This window comes from Lithobates pipiens, unplaced genomic scaffold (assembly GCF_037356315.1).
Source record: "Lithobates pipiens isolate NorthernLeopardFrog02 unplaced genomic scaffold, aLitPip1_a1.2 Scaffold_18, whole genome shotgun sequence".
NCBI classification, from domain to species: Eukaryota; Metazoa; Chordata; class Amphibia; order Anura; family Ranidae; genus Lithobates; species Lithobates pipiens.
Window position 1 is genome coordinate 146,445,697 of NW_027507758.1, and position 14,830 is coordinate 146,460,526.

Here is a 14,830-nt window from a genome sequence, read left to right on the forward strand (position 1 = left end):
CAGACTTGTTCAAGCAGTGTTTCCTAAAGTTTTGCTTGGCAAAGGTAAAGAAAAGGAATCCAGAAAAAGGAATCCAACCTCTTAGGACACTAGCAAAAAACTGAGACATGTCCGTTGGAGGCAAGGTTATACAGGGGTTGACTTTTCTCATGAAAGTGGCTGTATAACTCACCTGTTTAAGAATTACTACTTTCTTGTGTCATTTCAGGTTTAAAGTAAAACTTTAATGGCATTGGTTCCTTTTTAATATTTTGTTAACTTACAGAGTAGGACTTCATATGTTTTTGATAATATTTTATGAAATCTTTATTGTATTACAGAACTGCCTCTATTTCTGCTAGGAGTGAATAGTATGTCCTTCATCTGACTCTTTTAGATGTGCTTATACTGTATATTTTGATCTCCAGCTACTTAATTCCCTTTAGAAAAATTGTTTGTCTCGGGCTTGACAACTAGTTCTGCAAGTTGAAAAATTTATTGTTACCAGACTAAAAATAATGTTTTCTGATATTGGAATGCAATAGATAAAGGAAAGATACTACATTAAATGTTATGCATATCACCCAACAGTCGCAATTCTGGAACAACAGTCCCAAAATTTGTTATTCAGTAGTGTTGGACTTAATGGATTTAGCAACAACATGGCACAATTGTATCCCAATATAGTGGTACCATTTGGAGTGACTGTTTAAATTAAATTAAATTTTAAATATATTTTTATAAATTATTTGATATTGAAATGTTACTCAAGAAAAGAAAAGTCAACTACAATACGTTTGAAGCTAACTAAACAAAATGTATGCTGAACTCTAGGAAAACAGAAAAATACAATGTTCATATACACATATGAGAGCTGTTTTACTTACCCTTGATTTTGTGTCCTGTATATCCAGTACTGAAAATGACAAAATCCTACCAAAAAGCACATCTAATGGGGTTAAGCAATACAGCTAGGTCAACTTCTGGCCCCCAGCTGAGATTAGACAATGATGAAAAAGCAGCAGCAAATGGAAAAACTGAGCCTTGTTTACCCTACTCTCTCCTTTTACCAAGTTCCTTGGCAGCACCAGTGCTTCCAGGAAAACAAACCTGGTTGATGTTGCTAACTGCCCCCCTCCCAATCTACTGGGAGTCTGGATACATGATTACAAGAGGCAGATATTACTGTAAGACAAATTGCATTCAATATTTTTTAAATGAATACACAACTGCAATAACAACTGTTTAGATCAGCCTGGAGCTCAGCTTTAATCAAAACGATAAATAATGGAAACAATTATAATTACAGTTTAAAACTTTAAAATATAGCTGCTTGACACACTTTACTAACAAAATTAGTTCTGTTCAGGAGAGACCATTAATTGCATATCTGTTTAAAAAAAACAATATAAACACATTATGTTGCATAAAATATACAGTATAATAATTTTTTATTATTATTAAAAATGTAATCTAGCTTTGTAGTGGGTTACAACTAAAAACTCGTGGCTGAATACAAATGCACACCACACTTTTCAGATATTCATTTGTAAAAAAATGGAAAAACATTGATCATTTTCCTTTCACTTCACAATTATGTGGCACGTTGTGTTAATAAAGTACATTTACGTTTGGTTGTAACATGAAAAATTTGAAAAATTTCAAGGGGTATGAATATTTTTTCAAGGCACTGTCAATAAAAGGTTGTAGGTGGAGCCATGCAAATTATTGTGTACACTTTAGTGTCTATCTGTGAATTCAGAATTGTTGGACTTTAACCGAGATACTGTACAAATAATATTTAAAAAAAAACATTTTGGAAAAACTCCATATAGCTTGTTCAAAATTTCTTAGCCATCAGTGCAAAATATAAGCTTTATGGCTTCCATAATGTAGGTGTTGGGGAGCAACAATGTTATATTTTGACTGTACTTCTGTTTTACAGTGTCAACCGAGTGAAAACATATGTTTAGCTGTAAAGCTAAACCACCTGAAAAATGTTTTATGTCTTTATTGTGCTCTGCTTGTTTGATCTTTGCAGCTTGCAACAGTATCTGCTTGAGCATGTTAATGTTGAAGGGAACATACATTCAAGACATTTAAGAAGCCATAGTTAGTTTAGCCATATGGCACCATCTATAAGTAAAATATCACTTTTGAGCAATCTGACCCTCCAAGGTATATTAATAACACTTTTTTGTATTTTAAATACCAATCATTCACTTTTCATACACAACATACATATATTTGTAATTTTGTGGTTTTGATTTATATCTATATATATCCAAAATTACTATTATTGAGGAAGTCCATCCTAACACTAAAATCACTACATCTACAGACATCCACGATATAAGGCTAACCTATCTAGCCCTGTAAAGTAGAAATCAGTATTCATAACTTTTTTGAAACTGATCTAATCTGGCCTCCAGTGGCAGAAGCTCTGCAGAGGACACAGCTGACAAGGCTGTGAAATGGATGGGATGTGACATCACCAATAGACTTAGGCCGCGTACACACGGGCAGACTGTCTGGCCAACTAAAGCCTCATACACACGGTCGGACTTGTACAAACTTTTCAGTGGACTTTTGTACAAAGGGCGTGGTCCACAAGTTTGTATTGCATACACACGGTCGGACTTTTTGACAACAAACACGAACGTGGTGACGTCACAACGTACGGACGCCACATCAAAAGAGGACGTTCAATGACTCCAGCGCCACCTTTGGTCAACTTCTGTATTGTAGTCTGATCGTTTGCATAAGTTCTGAGCATGCGTGTTTGTACCTTGTACAAAAGTCCGATGCTTTTGCGTACACACGGTCGGACTTTGCTCCATCGGACTTTTGTTGCCAGAAAGTTTGTCCGTTCGCACAGCCAACAAAAGTCCGATGAAAACAGAAAAAGTTTGTCCGATGGAGCGTACACACAGTCGGATGTTGCTCCAAAACAGCTAATTTGCATGTTTGTTGTCAAAAAGTCCGACCGTGTGTACGGGCCTTAAGTCTGTCAGACAATCCGACAGACAGTCCGTCCTACTTTTGAATGAACGGACTTAACCACACACGATGAACAGACAGTCCGCTGAAAGCTTGCGCGATGACGTGTACAGCACGTACGACGGGACTAGAAATACGACGTCCAATACACTGCAATGCAACCTTCGGCTGTGTAAATCCTTTCTGAGCATGCGCCATACTTAGTCCGTCCAACTTGCCTACTCACGAGCGGACTGTCCGCTGAAACCAAAGTTGGACGGACAATATTACGGAAATTCCGAAAGACTTAGTCCGCCAGACTGTCCGCTGAAAAAGTCCGCTGAAGCCCACACACGAGCGGACTGTCCGCTGAAACACGTTTCAGCGGACCAAGTCCGTCAGACAGTCCGCCCGTGTGTACGCGGCCTTACTATGGGGCTTCCATTGTCGGCTGTGTCCTCTGCACCCACCTCCACAGCGAAGCCGTAGCTGACAGCTCAGCATGGACTCGGGTCGGATCAGCTTCAAAAAAGGTATGTATACTGATGTCTTCTTTACAGGGTTAGATAGGTTAGCATTAGATTGTGGGTGTCTGTAGATGTAGAGATTTTAGTGTTAGGGTGAACTTATCCTTTAAGTGATTTACAGTGGCTTGGGATGATGCGGCTAAGGCAACAGTCCATTAGGTAAAAAAAAAGTGTAGAAATGTTTTACAATACTTACTTTTATTATCTAATTGTGCTCTGTATTTATTAAATCCCTTTAAACGCACGCGTTGTCCCAAAAGATCAAGAAACTCCTCAAAAGCCGGCCCTGCAGTTTCATTATTGTACATCTCCTCTTCTGTACTCTGTCCTGCTTTGCAGTACAGGATACCAACTTTGTGTTGAAAGCTCAGCTAAAAATAAAAGAACGACTGTTCAGGTTCAGGCAAGTATTTTACATTCAAAACAAAATTCTACTAATTAACATTTATAAATAATCCGAAAAAAACTCTGTTCTAAATTATATGTTCTTGCAACAGATCTCATTCACTAAAACGTGTAGAACAGTAAGCTGAAGTGTGGTGCATTATAGAGATCTTTGGCCTGATTCTCTGGGAGCGATTTTAACTCTTGTTAGACATTATAAGAATTTTAGGCTGTATCTGTGGCTGGGCTGTGACTACTCTGGCAGCTGCAAGGATTTATTAATCAAAATAACTTCTGATTTAAGATAGCAATATATATGCAGTAACAGTAATAGAAAGTTGGTCTTCGCCAGCCCATGAAATTCAGATGGTGCGCAAATACTTTTTTTAATCAAAAAGGATTTTATTAAACTTAACACACCCGGTTACAATCCGGTGACAGCAGTTGCTCATATACTTAAATGATCCTAAGGCTTCATTTTTTTAAATGAATGTAACAAACATGTTATAAATACCTACTGTGTGTAATGGTTTTGCACAGTGCAGCCCCAATACTCTTCTTCTCAGATCCCCCGCCGGCGCTCCTAGCTCCACACCCCATCGAGTAAACCCCCAGCAAGCCGCTTTATGGTGGCACTCATACATGCTCATGGGCTGTCCCGAGCCCTGCTCTGTGTGTCCATAAGGAACACAGAACAGGACTTGTCCCCACCCCTCACTCATTACTCACTGGCTCTGATTGAAAGCCAATGGTTTCTGCTGCTGTATCTGAGCCAATGAGGATCCAGATCGGGCTCAGGAATGTAATTAGGGGGCTGTGGGCTGCATATGCAGAAGATTTTTTACCTTACTGCATAAAACCACTTTAAAGTCTAATTCGAAACTCCAGTTTTGCATAATGAATGCAATGGTTAGAATCTCTGTTGGATTTTAACTGCTTTCTGTGCCCTTGCCGGGGAGTCATTTCTTAATAATCATTGTCACCAAGATCATTGTGACTTTGACCAAATGAGGTGAGAAGTCCAAAACTGAATCACTAGAACAGGAGGTAAGAAGAAATCTTCTAGAGAAAACTTAGATGGGACACCCCCTGACTTTGGAGAGACTTTCTCTCGTGTACTGTTTTGTCTGTAGACTAGAAGTGAAAGGAAGTATCCCCCATGGGAAAAATAAAGCAAAAACAAACCATACAGGACATTTAACCCTTCTTCAAAACGATATACAAATTAAAGCCTACGTTTTTAAACAAGTAAATGAATAAAAAATCAGCACAAGATACATAATGTATCCTTTGTGTTGCTGTGTCCTCTTTTCGCTGAAATCTTCCTCCTCCAATACCCCCCCCCCCCCCTCCGCATTCCTCAGGTGCAGCAAGGGTTAATAGAACTCAGAGAGGTGTCACAGGCACTCATCAAGAGTGCCCAACTATGCCTGCCCTTTCTGCCCAGCTGCTCCATTCCTATGTAGCACAGACCCAGGACTGATCTGGCTGCTTGGTCCCAGGTTCCATTCCCTGATAGGCACATACAGTGGTGTGAAAAAGTGTTTGCCCCCTTCCTCATTTCCTGTTCCTTTGCATGTTTGTCACACTTAAGTGTTTCGGAACATCAAACCAATTTAAACAATAGTCAAGGACAACACAAGTAAACACAAAATGCAATTTGTAAATGAAGGTGTTTATTATTAAAGGTGAAAAAAATCCAAACCATCATGGCCCTGTGTGAAAAAGTGATTGCCCCCTAAACCTAATAACTGGTTGGGCCACCCTTAGCAGCAACAACTGCAACCAAGCGTTTGCGATAACGTGCAATGAGGCTTTTACAGCGTCCTGGAGGAATTTTGGCCCACTCATCTTTGCAGAATTGTCCTAATTCAGTTACATTAGAGGGTTTTCGAGCATGAACGGCCACAACATCTCAATAGGATTCAGGTCAGGACTTTGGCTAGGCCACTCCAAAGTCTTCATCTTGTTTTTCTTCAGCCATTCGGTGGTGGACTTGCTGGTGTGTTTAGGATCATTGTCCTGCTGCAGAACCCAAGTTCGTTTCAGCTTGAGTACACGAACAGATAGTCGGACATTCTCCTTCAGGATCTCTTGGTAGACAGCAGAATTCATAGTTCCTTTTATCACGGCAAGTCTTCCAGGTCCTGAAGCAGCAAAACAGCCCCAGACCATCACACTACCACCACCATATTTTACTGTTGGTATAATGTTCTTTTTATGAAATGCAGTGTTCCTTCTACGCCAGATATACTTGGACACACACCTTCCAAAGAGTTCCACTTTTGTCTCATCGGTCCACAGAATGTTGTCCCAAAAGTCTTGGGGATCATCAAGATGTGTTGTGGAGAAATTGAGACGAGCTTTGATGTTCTTTTTGCTCAGCAGTGGTTTTCTCCTTGGAACTCTGCCATGCAGGCCATTTTTGCCCAGTCTTTTCCTGATGGTGGAGGCATGAACGCTGACCTTAACTGAGGCAAGTGAGGCCTGCAGTTCCTTGGACGTTGTTGTGGGGTCTTTTGTGACCTCTTGGATGAGTCGTCGCTGCGCTCTTGGGGTAATTTTGGGTGGCCGGCCACTCCTGGGAAGGTTCACCACTGTTCCATGTCTTCGCCATTTGTGGATAATGGCTCTCACTGTGGTTCGCTGGATTCCCAAAGCTTTGGAAATGGCTTTATAACCCTTTCCAGACTGATAGATCTCAATTACTTTCTTTCTCAATTGTTCCTGAACTTCTTTGAGTCTCGGCATGATGTGTAGCTTTTAAGGATCTTCTGGTGGACCTTACTGTGTCAAGCAGCTCCTATTTAAGTGATGCCTTGATTGTGAACAGGTGTGGCAATAATCAGGCCTGGGTGTGGCTAGAGAAATTGAACTCAGGTGTGGACAACCACAGTTATAGTATGTTTTAACAAGGGGGGCAATCACTTTTTCACACAGGGCCATGATGGTTTGGATTTTTTTTCACCTTTAATAATAAACACCTTCATTTACAAATTGCATTTTGTGTTTACTTGTGTTGTCCTTGACTATTGTTTAAATTGGTTTGATGTTCCGAAACACTTAAGTGTGACAAACATGCAAAGGAACAGGAAATGAGGAAGGGGGCAAACACTTTCACACCACTGTAGCAGCCAGGCACATGGTAACTCTCACAATCACTCAAGTCAGAAAACAACCTGTACGTGTCTTTTTGCAGTTTATTTTTCTAAGAGAACTGGAATAAGGTGAGGGTGAGCCTTGGGAAGCGCCAACACCTTCTAACTAACTGTAATGGAGAAATTTAACTCTGATCTGCTCCTTCAGGGTGCGAACCACCCTCTTCAATGTGAAAGGTAACTAGATTTCAAACAGGAACTCCTCAATAGGAGTATAATTCTGGATGTACTGCTGTAAGCTGTGCCAAATACAGCAAAAACGTGTATAGAATCTACATGGCAGATAATCACGGTGCCTTGTACACTGTGTTACCATCTGCAGTACCAGTCAACTTTTGTACTTGTCTGTGTCCTGGATCCTCAGATGAGCTTTCGGCATGCTTTCAGGAGGCTAGAAGCAGGAGCTGGGACCCCAAAATAATTATTTGACGCTGCAGGTAGTCTCCCAGGGATTCCTCAGCCTCCTGCTGGTCACTCACTCCCCTGAACAGGGATTGGCTAAAAAGGCATGAATGTGCAGGCCAGGGTCAAAGCTCTCTCAACCACTGTATCCCAGAGTTCAGTGGGATGCAGGAAAACTAGCTGAGCCTGCACCAGTAGAACCTAGAACAGACACTAACAAACAATAACTGCTCTCCCTGGCTGCAAGGCAGACAAAAACTAAATGTACCCAATACTAGTGCCTACTGAGTGGAGCTACACTTAAAAGCCATTACTATATCTTCCATGAATGAAACAGGACCTATGAATGGAGAACAGGCAGATGATTGATAGGTCCGCCCCCTCTATTCATAAATCACGTTTCATTCACAGAAGATGTAGTATTGATTAGTTAATTTTCACCTTTCTTTCACCTTTGTTGTATATCAGCACTGCTAATCTCCAGCAGTACTTTGCAGTGATTTTCTGTCAACATGCATACACTCTAGCAATGGTTGAATGACATAAATGTAGGTTGGATTTCTTGATGCTGATTACTTGCAGTCACGGCTAGAAGATTGTGTGACAGGATGATAATGCAGGAGCATAACGGGGAGACAAGAATAGAGAGATCTCGCTCTATAACAGGAGTTTTGAAAACATGGCTATTGGTCATGTGAGACTAAGTAAATAAATCGCTTGTGGGACTTCTCTAAGTAGATGTATATAGCCAAGTATGCTAATATGAATTATACAATAACCAGCGAACACTGCTCTGTAATTGTGTGATTAATACCTCACGCCACAAAATTAAAATTAAAATTATAGCTAATAAATTAGTATGAATACTAAAGTTGCTATTCCCCTACCTAGCTATGGTATAACTAGTGGTATAACTAATGTGGAAATTAATGTGATGGGGAGCACTAAATAACTATCAATGGTTATCAGTGAGTAATCTTAAACTAATAGGCAATAAACAAATAAATCTGTCAATAAAAATATGCGCCTTGATAGCGTTTAAATTTGTGACCGATTAGTGAAAATATCTCTAGTGATGAAACCAGTGATAAACCAATATACTTTATACATGTGGTAAACGTGCGAACCAATAATATATGAATACCAATGATATATAAATAATCCAACAATGTGATCACAACATATGTTGAAAATGTATAATCCAACAGTGAATTCACACCATAGCTGAAAACACAAAATTACAAAAAGAATATCCAATGTAGAAAACTACAAAAAAAATGTCCTTCCACTTTAAAGATGAGTCACCTTCACCGACTAGATTGTCCACCCAAAGTGCTCTGTAAATGCATGTCCGCTTACCAGATATTGTTGACCTTTTTACTTAAAAGAAGTTCAAATATAGCCGTAGCAAGATTTTGCTTGCTGCAATATGGACAAAAACCCGGTGGGATATCTGTACAGGAAAATCATATCTCTCCCCCAGATGGTATGCCAGGAAATATATGAGAGGATACAAAGAACTAAAATAGTGTAATCCTGTTTATTAAAAATTGCATAAAAAAACAAAAGCCAAATGGCTCCTTACATTAAAATGTGCCTAGACCTGGCACTGAGGCTGTATAGCATGTCTGTGGGTGTGTAGGAAGCTCTGTCTCAGCGTTGAGTCTGGCGTGTGTTCCACCACTGGCCACAGACAACCAGAGGGACCGGATGTATAGAGGAAAGGATGGCGTAACCAGGCACGCCTCGACGTATGTTTCGTATCATGTCTTCAGGTTTCATCACTAGAGATATTTTCACTTATCGGTCACAAATTTAGGCGCTATCAAGGCACACATATTTATTGACAGATTTATTAGTTTATTGTCTATAAGTTTAAGGTTACTCACTGATAACCATTGATAGTTATTTAGCATTCCCCATCACATTGATTTCCACACTGCTCTGTAATTGACCCCGCAATCTTAGACATCATAGAAGTTTTATATCTGCAGTTGTGACTTTCTCACTTTTATAAGGTTTGACTGTTATACTCTGAGCACATGATGTTGGACATATTGTATTATGTGCAAGGCTTCATATCATTTGTTTATAAAAATTATAAAAATTAACTAATGCAGATTTGGTACCTTCCTACCAGTGATGTAAGTAACTCAGTTAAAATAAACAGAGTTACTTAACGCAGTTACTTTAGAGGGTAACGAGTAATCTAACTGATTACTATTCCCCTCCTGGTAACTCAGTTACCATTAATTGGGCGGTGTTACCGCAATTACATCTACCGCCCGGGAGGCCCGCCGTGGCCGCGCTGCCTGGCCGTTCGTTCCGCCGCGGGGAGGGGGGCTTTCGCCTGCTGAGCTGAGAAGAGGCTGAGACTCAGAGAGACTGTCAGGACCACCCCATCCCACCCCGCCTATCCAGAGAGAGAGAATGTAGGGAGGCGGGGTGGACACTGAAAAATGAAGTCAGCTGACCTGCTGACACCAATCGAGTGAAGGGGAGGGTCTCTCTCTCTCTCCCCATGAGGAAAGGCATCCCTGGAGGCATTCAAGTAAGTGACTGTCTGACGATTCAAATTGCAGTGCAATCGATCCAAGTCCTCCACCACCTCTGCTTCTTACTGATCCCATCCCTACCCACCCACCATCACTTCTACAACAGAGGGATGAGATAGGGGTGGTGGGGGATGGGATCAGTAAGAGGCAGAGGTGGTGGTGGAAGAGGGTGGCACCACCACCGCTGCCACCCCCCCAAGTACCACCGCTGCCACCCCTCAAGTACCACAGCTGCCACCCCCTCAAGTACCACCGCTGCCACCCCTGTCACAGTTACTTTGCTGAGTAACTAATTACTTTTCCAATGTAGTAACCGAGTTACTAATGCAATTACTTTTTGGGAGAAGTAATTTGTAACTTTTTTAAAGTAAGATCACCAACACTGCTTCCTACTACAGACTACATCAGAATAAGGACTGTGTGAAGAATGTTCAAATGGTTTAGATCTGTACAAGCCTTGGTCTACAAAATAGGATTCGTACTGTTACTTAATGAGCTTTGAGAGCACATGGGTGACAAAAGCTGGCCATAGTCGGATTGAAATTCAACCAGTTCACCTGGTAATTTTGATTGTGGTTGTCTCTGTTTAACAGAAGTCAATCACTGCTGCAAAACTTTTATTTATCGAAGGTTGCAGCCAGTAGCCTGCAGTCACAGATCAGTGTAGGCTGACAGCAGCCAGTCCCACTGTTGGAATACAATGTCCCAGTGGGGGGGACTCCTCCATCCACCTCGCCTATGTTGGATGTGGTGAAACGGATGGGGAAGAGCCTGCTGTGATGTAGTCTGGTTAGCGGAAGTCCACAGGAAGCCATTTTATATATCGACCATAGACTGTTTACAAAGTGCTTTGATACTTTCTAAATTTGAGGTTTTACTGGCATACACTATGTGGAGTTTTCCATTTATATCTTTGCCATGAAAACACATGGATGTATAATTGAGGAATTTATCTGGAGGTAACCTTCATGAGGCGTGGAGTATACCTAACGTTCTAAGGAAGTTTGGGAAGATACCTATGAGTCCTTTGGGGTTGATGAGCAATGTGACATTTCTATGACCAGAAGGTAATGGCTATCTGGTAGGCCTATAGGGTATTACCTGGTGGAGGACCTTTCAACTTACTTTCAGGATACCTTCCTCTCCTAACTGTTTATGTGGGTGGATGTGGTCACTTTCATCACATTTCACGTTTGGACTTTGCACATGATTATGTTTTTTTATTTGTATATTACAATTATTTCTGTGATATATTTGACCTTTGATCAAAATGTATTTGCTCACAGTGTTGGAGATAGTGCAACATGTTCTTTTTATATTTTGTATATATAGTACTGTTCCTGAGCAACCTATACTGAGCTCAAGCTTTGCCACATGAACTATGGGGAGCAGTCCTATGCCTTAATAAATACAGACTGTGAAAATCAGTATCAGCACAAAATCTTTGGACAGTTTGTGTTATGCTCAGTAACATTATAGTCTGCATAGGTTTGCGCAGCCTATTGCATTAGGGTGTGCACTCCGAAGCTCAAACACACATGTGCAGTAAAGCAGTGGGTGATGTCAGTAGTTCTTTGTTTGTTATTATTTAATTATTATTTTTTACAATTTTATTTATCAATTTCTATTTTTTTATAATATTATTTTTTTCACAAATTGTTAGGAGCCTCATTGAGGGGCTTTGGGCAAATCGCACATCTGGCACAACATGTGCGCACGCCTATGATAATCTGTAAGTGTCTGATCTGACACACTACAGCATCCATTCTCAACCATGTTTCCATGGAACCTTAGGGTTCCTCTAGACTTTGCTTGGGGGTTCCTTGAGCTGTGGCTAATTGACCTCCAATTTAATGTTGCCTGTATAGTTCTAAAGTCAATGTTATATGACAGAGCCAGCTGCATGACATCTTTCTAGCTACCTGTATGGGTGGCATTCTGACCACCACTGTAAGGGGAGATTCTTCTTAGTGCCACAAAGGTTAGGGACTATTTTCCCACTGAACTCCAATTAATTGATTTCAGCAAAGGTTTCCCAAGACCTAAAAACTATTTCAAGGGTTCTACTGGGGTAGCAAGGTACAGAAGTGTTGCCCTACAGTGCTTGTTTTCTGTAGGGCAACCGGTTTACTGTAAACATAATGCATTTGCTGAATTTGTGTAAAATACACCCTTTGGAGCCAACACACTTTTAGCACTCTGTCACTTAAATCATTAGGAAATAGGCAGTAATGCTTATATTATTCACAGTTAATGTCTTACAGAAAACTACAGTATGCGAACATAGGGTAATTATGCATTATTATATTCCCACTGACAATGTTTTATCCCTATCTTCCATATATTCTATTATTCAACTTGTGCTGAGCGATATTAGAAACTAATGTAGTGCAGATAACCACTGCTGGTATAATCAAATTGCTGGCCAATTAGGCTGAACTCTGTACTAAATAATCTCTGCCTAGGGCCAGAAATCTAGCAGTTTCACACTAAATAATATATGAAAGAGTGTTTGATGATGTTGTTAAGAAGTTGCAGGAGTAAATGAGAGTTGCCTACGCTTTAATAAGATGAAAGACATACTGTTCAAAATATCTTAGGGATTATTCCTGTTGCATACAGATGTACATTTAACTATATCATAACCAGATTTGACTAGTAGATTATGGATAGAACGCCCTTTTAACCGATATGTTAGAATTATCGTACTTTTTGGTGGAAATCATTTCATACGTAGACCGTGCACATATCATTTAAGGAACACATACTTTGGGATGTCCTGGCTTTTACAAGACAGCATTTACCAGATGCAATGGGGTTGATTTACTAAAGGCAAATATGCTGTTCAACCTGCAAGGCAAGTTGCACAGTGCAAGGGAATTTTCCCCAGAGCTTAGTGCATGTTGGACATACATGCACTAAATTTCACTTTGTAAAGCATACCCAATCACATGCAAAGGAAATAAAAATGGCCTTTTTTTCCTTGCACGTGTTTGGATGATGGGATTCAGCAGAGCTTCACCTTATTCACTAAACTCTGGGAAAAATTCCTTTTCAAAGTGCAATTTCCCCTACAAAGTCTATTTGTCTTCAGTAACTCAACCCCACCAATTCACTTTCTTTCATAAGAGTTGTTTATGATGCAAACAGCGAGATAATAATAAAATTAATAGCTTTTACCAAAAATCAATATACTGCTGCCTAAAAGTATATCAGCATTTATGTGTTACAATATTGATGCTTGGGATAGATAGTGAGCAATGATGAAGGAAAACAATAGGCACTTTATTCTAGAAAACCATTAGACATTATTGATTTTAAAATCTTTTTTGAAGAACAGTGGACAAATACTTCATAACAGGCAATGGGAAACTGATGGCCATTTCATCTTTCCTTGGCAGTTATTGCAGACAACAGAACAATTAGTTCATGAAGTTCATTTAATATAACTGGCAGTGATACAAAGCAAAGCATTTAATCAGATGATTTTGGAAACTGTGAGAAAGCATATATTGCAGTAAATGGTTCCAAGCTTCCACATGTGTATGCAGAGTTTAAAAGCAGTGTGCCAGGGGTTAATAGAAAACATGCAAGCTGAAGTTTAGAGAGTCTTGTATGCTTGTGGCTGCTATGTTTCTTAAAATTTTCATTCCTCTGCCCTCCTGATACCCATGCATCCAGTGGAGGCTCATGGTTTTTTGGGCATCTCAAAGAACCCCACCTCTGCTCGCTGTCTGCCGGTCGGTCCACTTACCCCCCATCTAGGCGGTAGGCATTGGGCAGCGGTGGGGCAGCAGGTAGTGACTCTTGTGTCTTCTCTTCCTCCTTGCTTCTGCCGTGTGTCTCCTTCCCTCCTCCTAGGCATCTAGTAGGATGGCCTGTCCTTTCAGCCAATCGGGTGACGGGTATCAGACTCGCTTGCTGATTGGCCGGAAGGAGGATCAGCGCTGCAACAGTGAATATTAATTCGCTGTTGTAACACCTGGGTGGGCTTATAGCGCAATGCTCTGCGTCACAAGCCCACCCTATTTTCAAGCCAATTAGAGCCTCTGGCTCTAATCAGGTGCTTCAAAACAACAAACCAGCCGCTGTAATTCAGGTGCCCAGCGTCCTGAAAGGGGCCGGATGCATAAATAGGGGGTGGCGGTGGTGATGGATCGCTAGAAGGTGGAGGGGAAGGGCAGGAGGCCACTTACTGGCCTTCTTATATATATATATATATATATATATATATATATATATATATATATATATATATATATATATATCAGGGCCATTTGAAGGAATTTGGGAGCCCTAAGCAAAATGGACATGGAGGCCCCCCGCACGCATGCACGCAAAGCCTACAGGAATCACAGCATAGCGATACAGTTTAAGTTCACCAACACTTTATATAAATAAAAAAGGTTTACAGTGCAAATACTGCTGCTGCATATAATGTGCATAAAATTTGAACATTTGCTACAGTGTACTGTAGAGTCTTTTCTCTGCTTTGTAAATTTTTCCAAAAAGCTTTAATAAATATTACCTGATTAAAAATAGAAGCAATAAGATGGAAATGGGATGGTAAAGAAAGAAAAAGGAAAGAAAGCTATGGTAATTGTTTTTATTATGGTCAGCAACCTAACATATTTTTATTACTGAATGGGTCTTGATGACTGCCTCCCGCCCTTACTACTCCACCCCCGTGTTCTTTTTTACCCCCTCCCTACAGCCTCTACTGCGCAGCAGGAGATTCAGTTTTCTGTTGCCGGCTGGGCTGGACTGAAAGGAAGTGAACACTCAGCTCATGGTTTTTTGGGCATTCCTTAAGAACCCCACCTCCGCTGGCTGTCTGCCGGTCGGT

At 40.6% G+C, this 14,830-nt stretch overlaps 1 protein-coding gene across 2 annotated transcripts in view; it reads right to left on the reverse strand.

The window, feature by feature from the left end:
* Positions 1-14,830, reverse strand: part of SIPA1L2 (signal induced proliferation associated 1 like 2) — a 329,734-nt gene that overhangs the window by 202,789 nt on the left and 112,115 nt on the right. For both annotated transcript variants that reach the window (XM_077486232.1, XM_077486231.1), the window contains exon 5: positions 3,682-3,856. In XM_077486232.1, the coding sequence (XP_077342358.1) occupies positions 3,682-3,856 (175 nt within the window). The remainder of the gene's footprint in view (positions 1-3,681; positions 3,857-14,830) is intronic.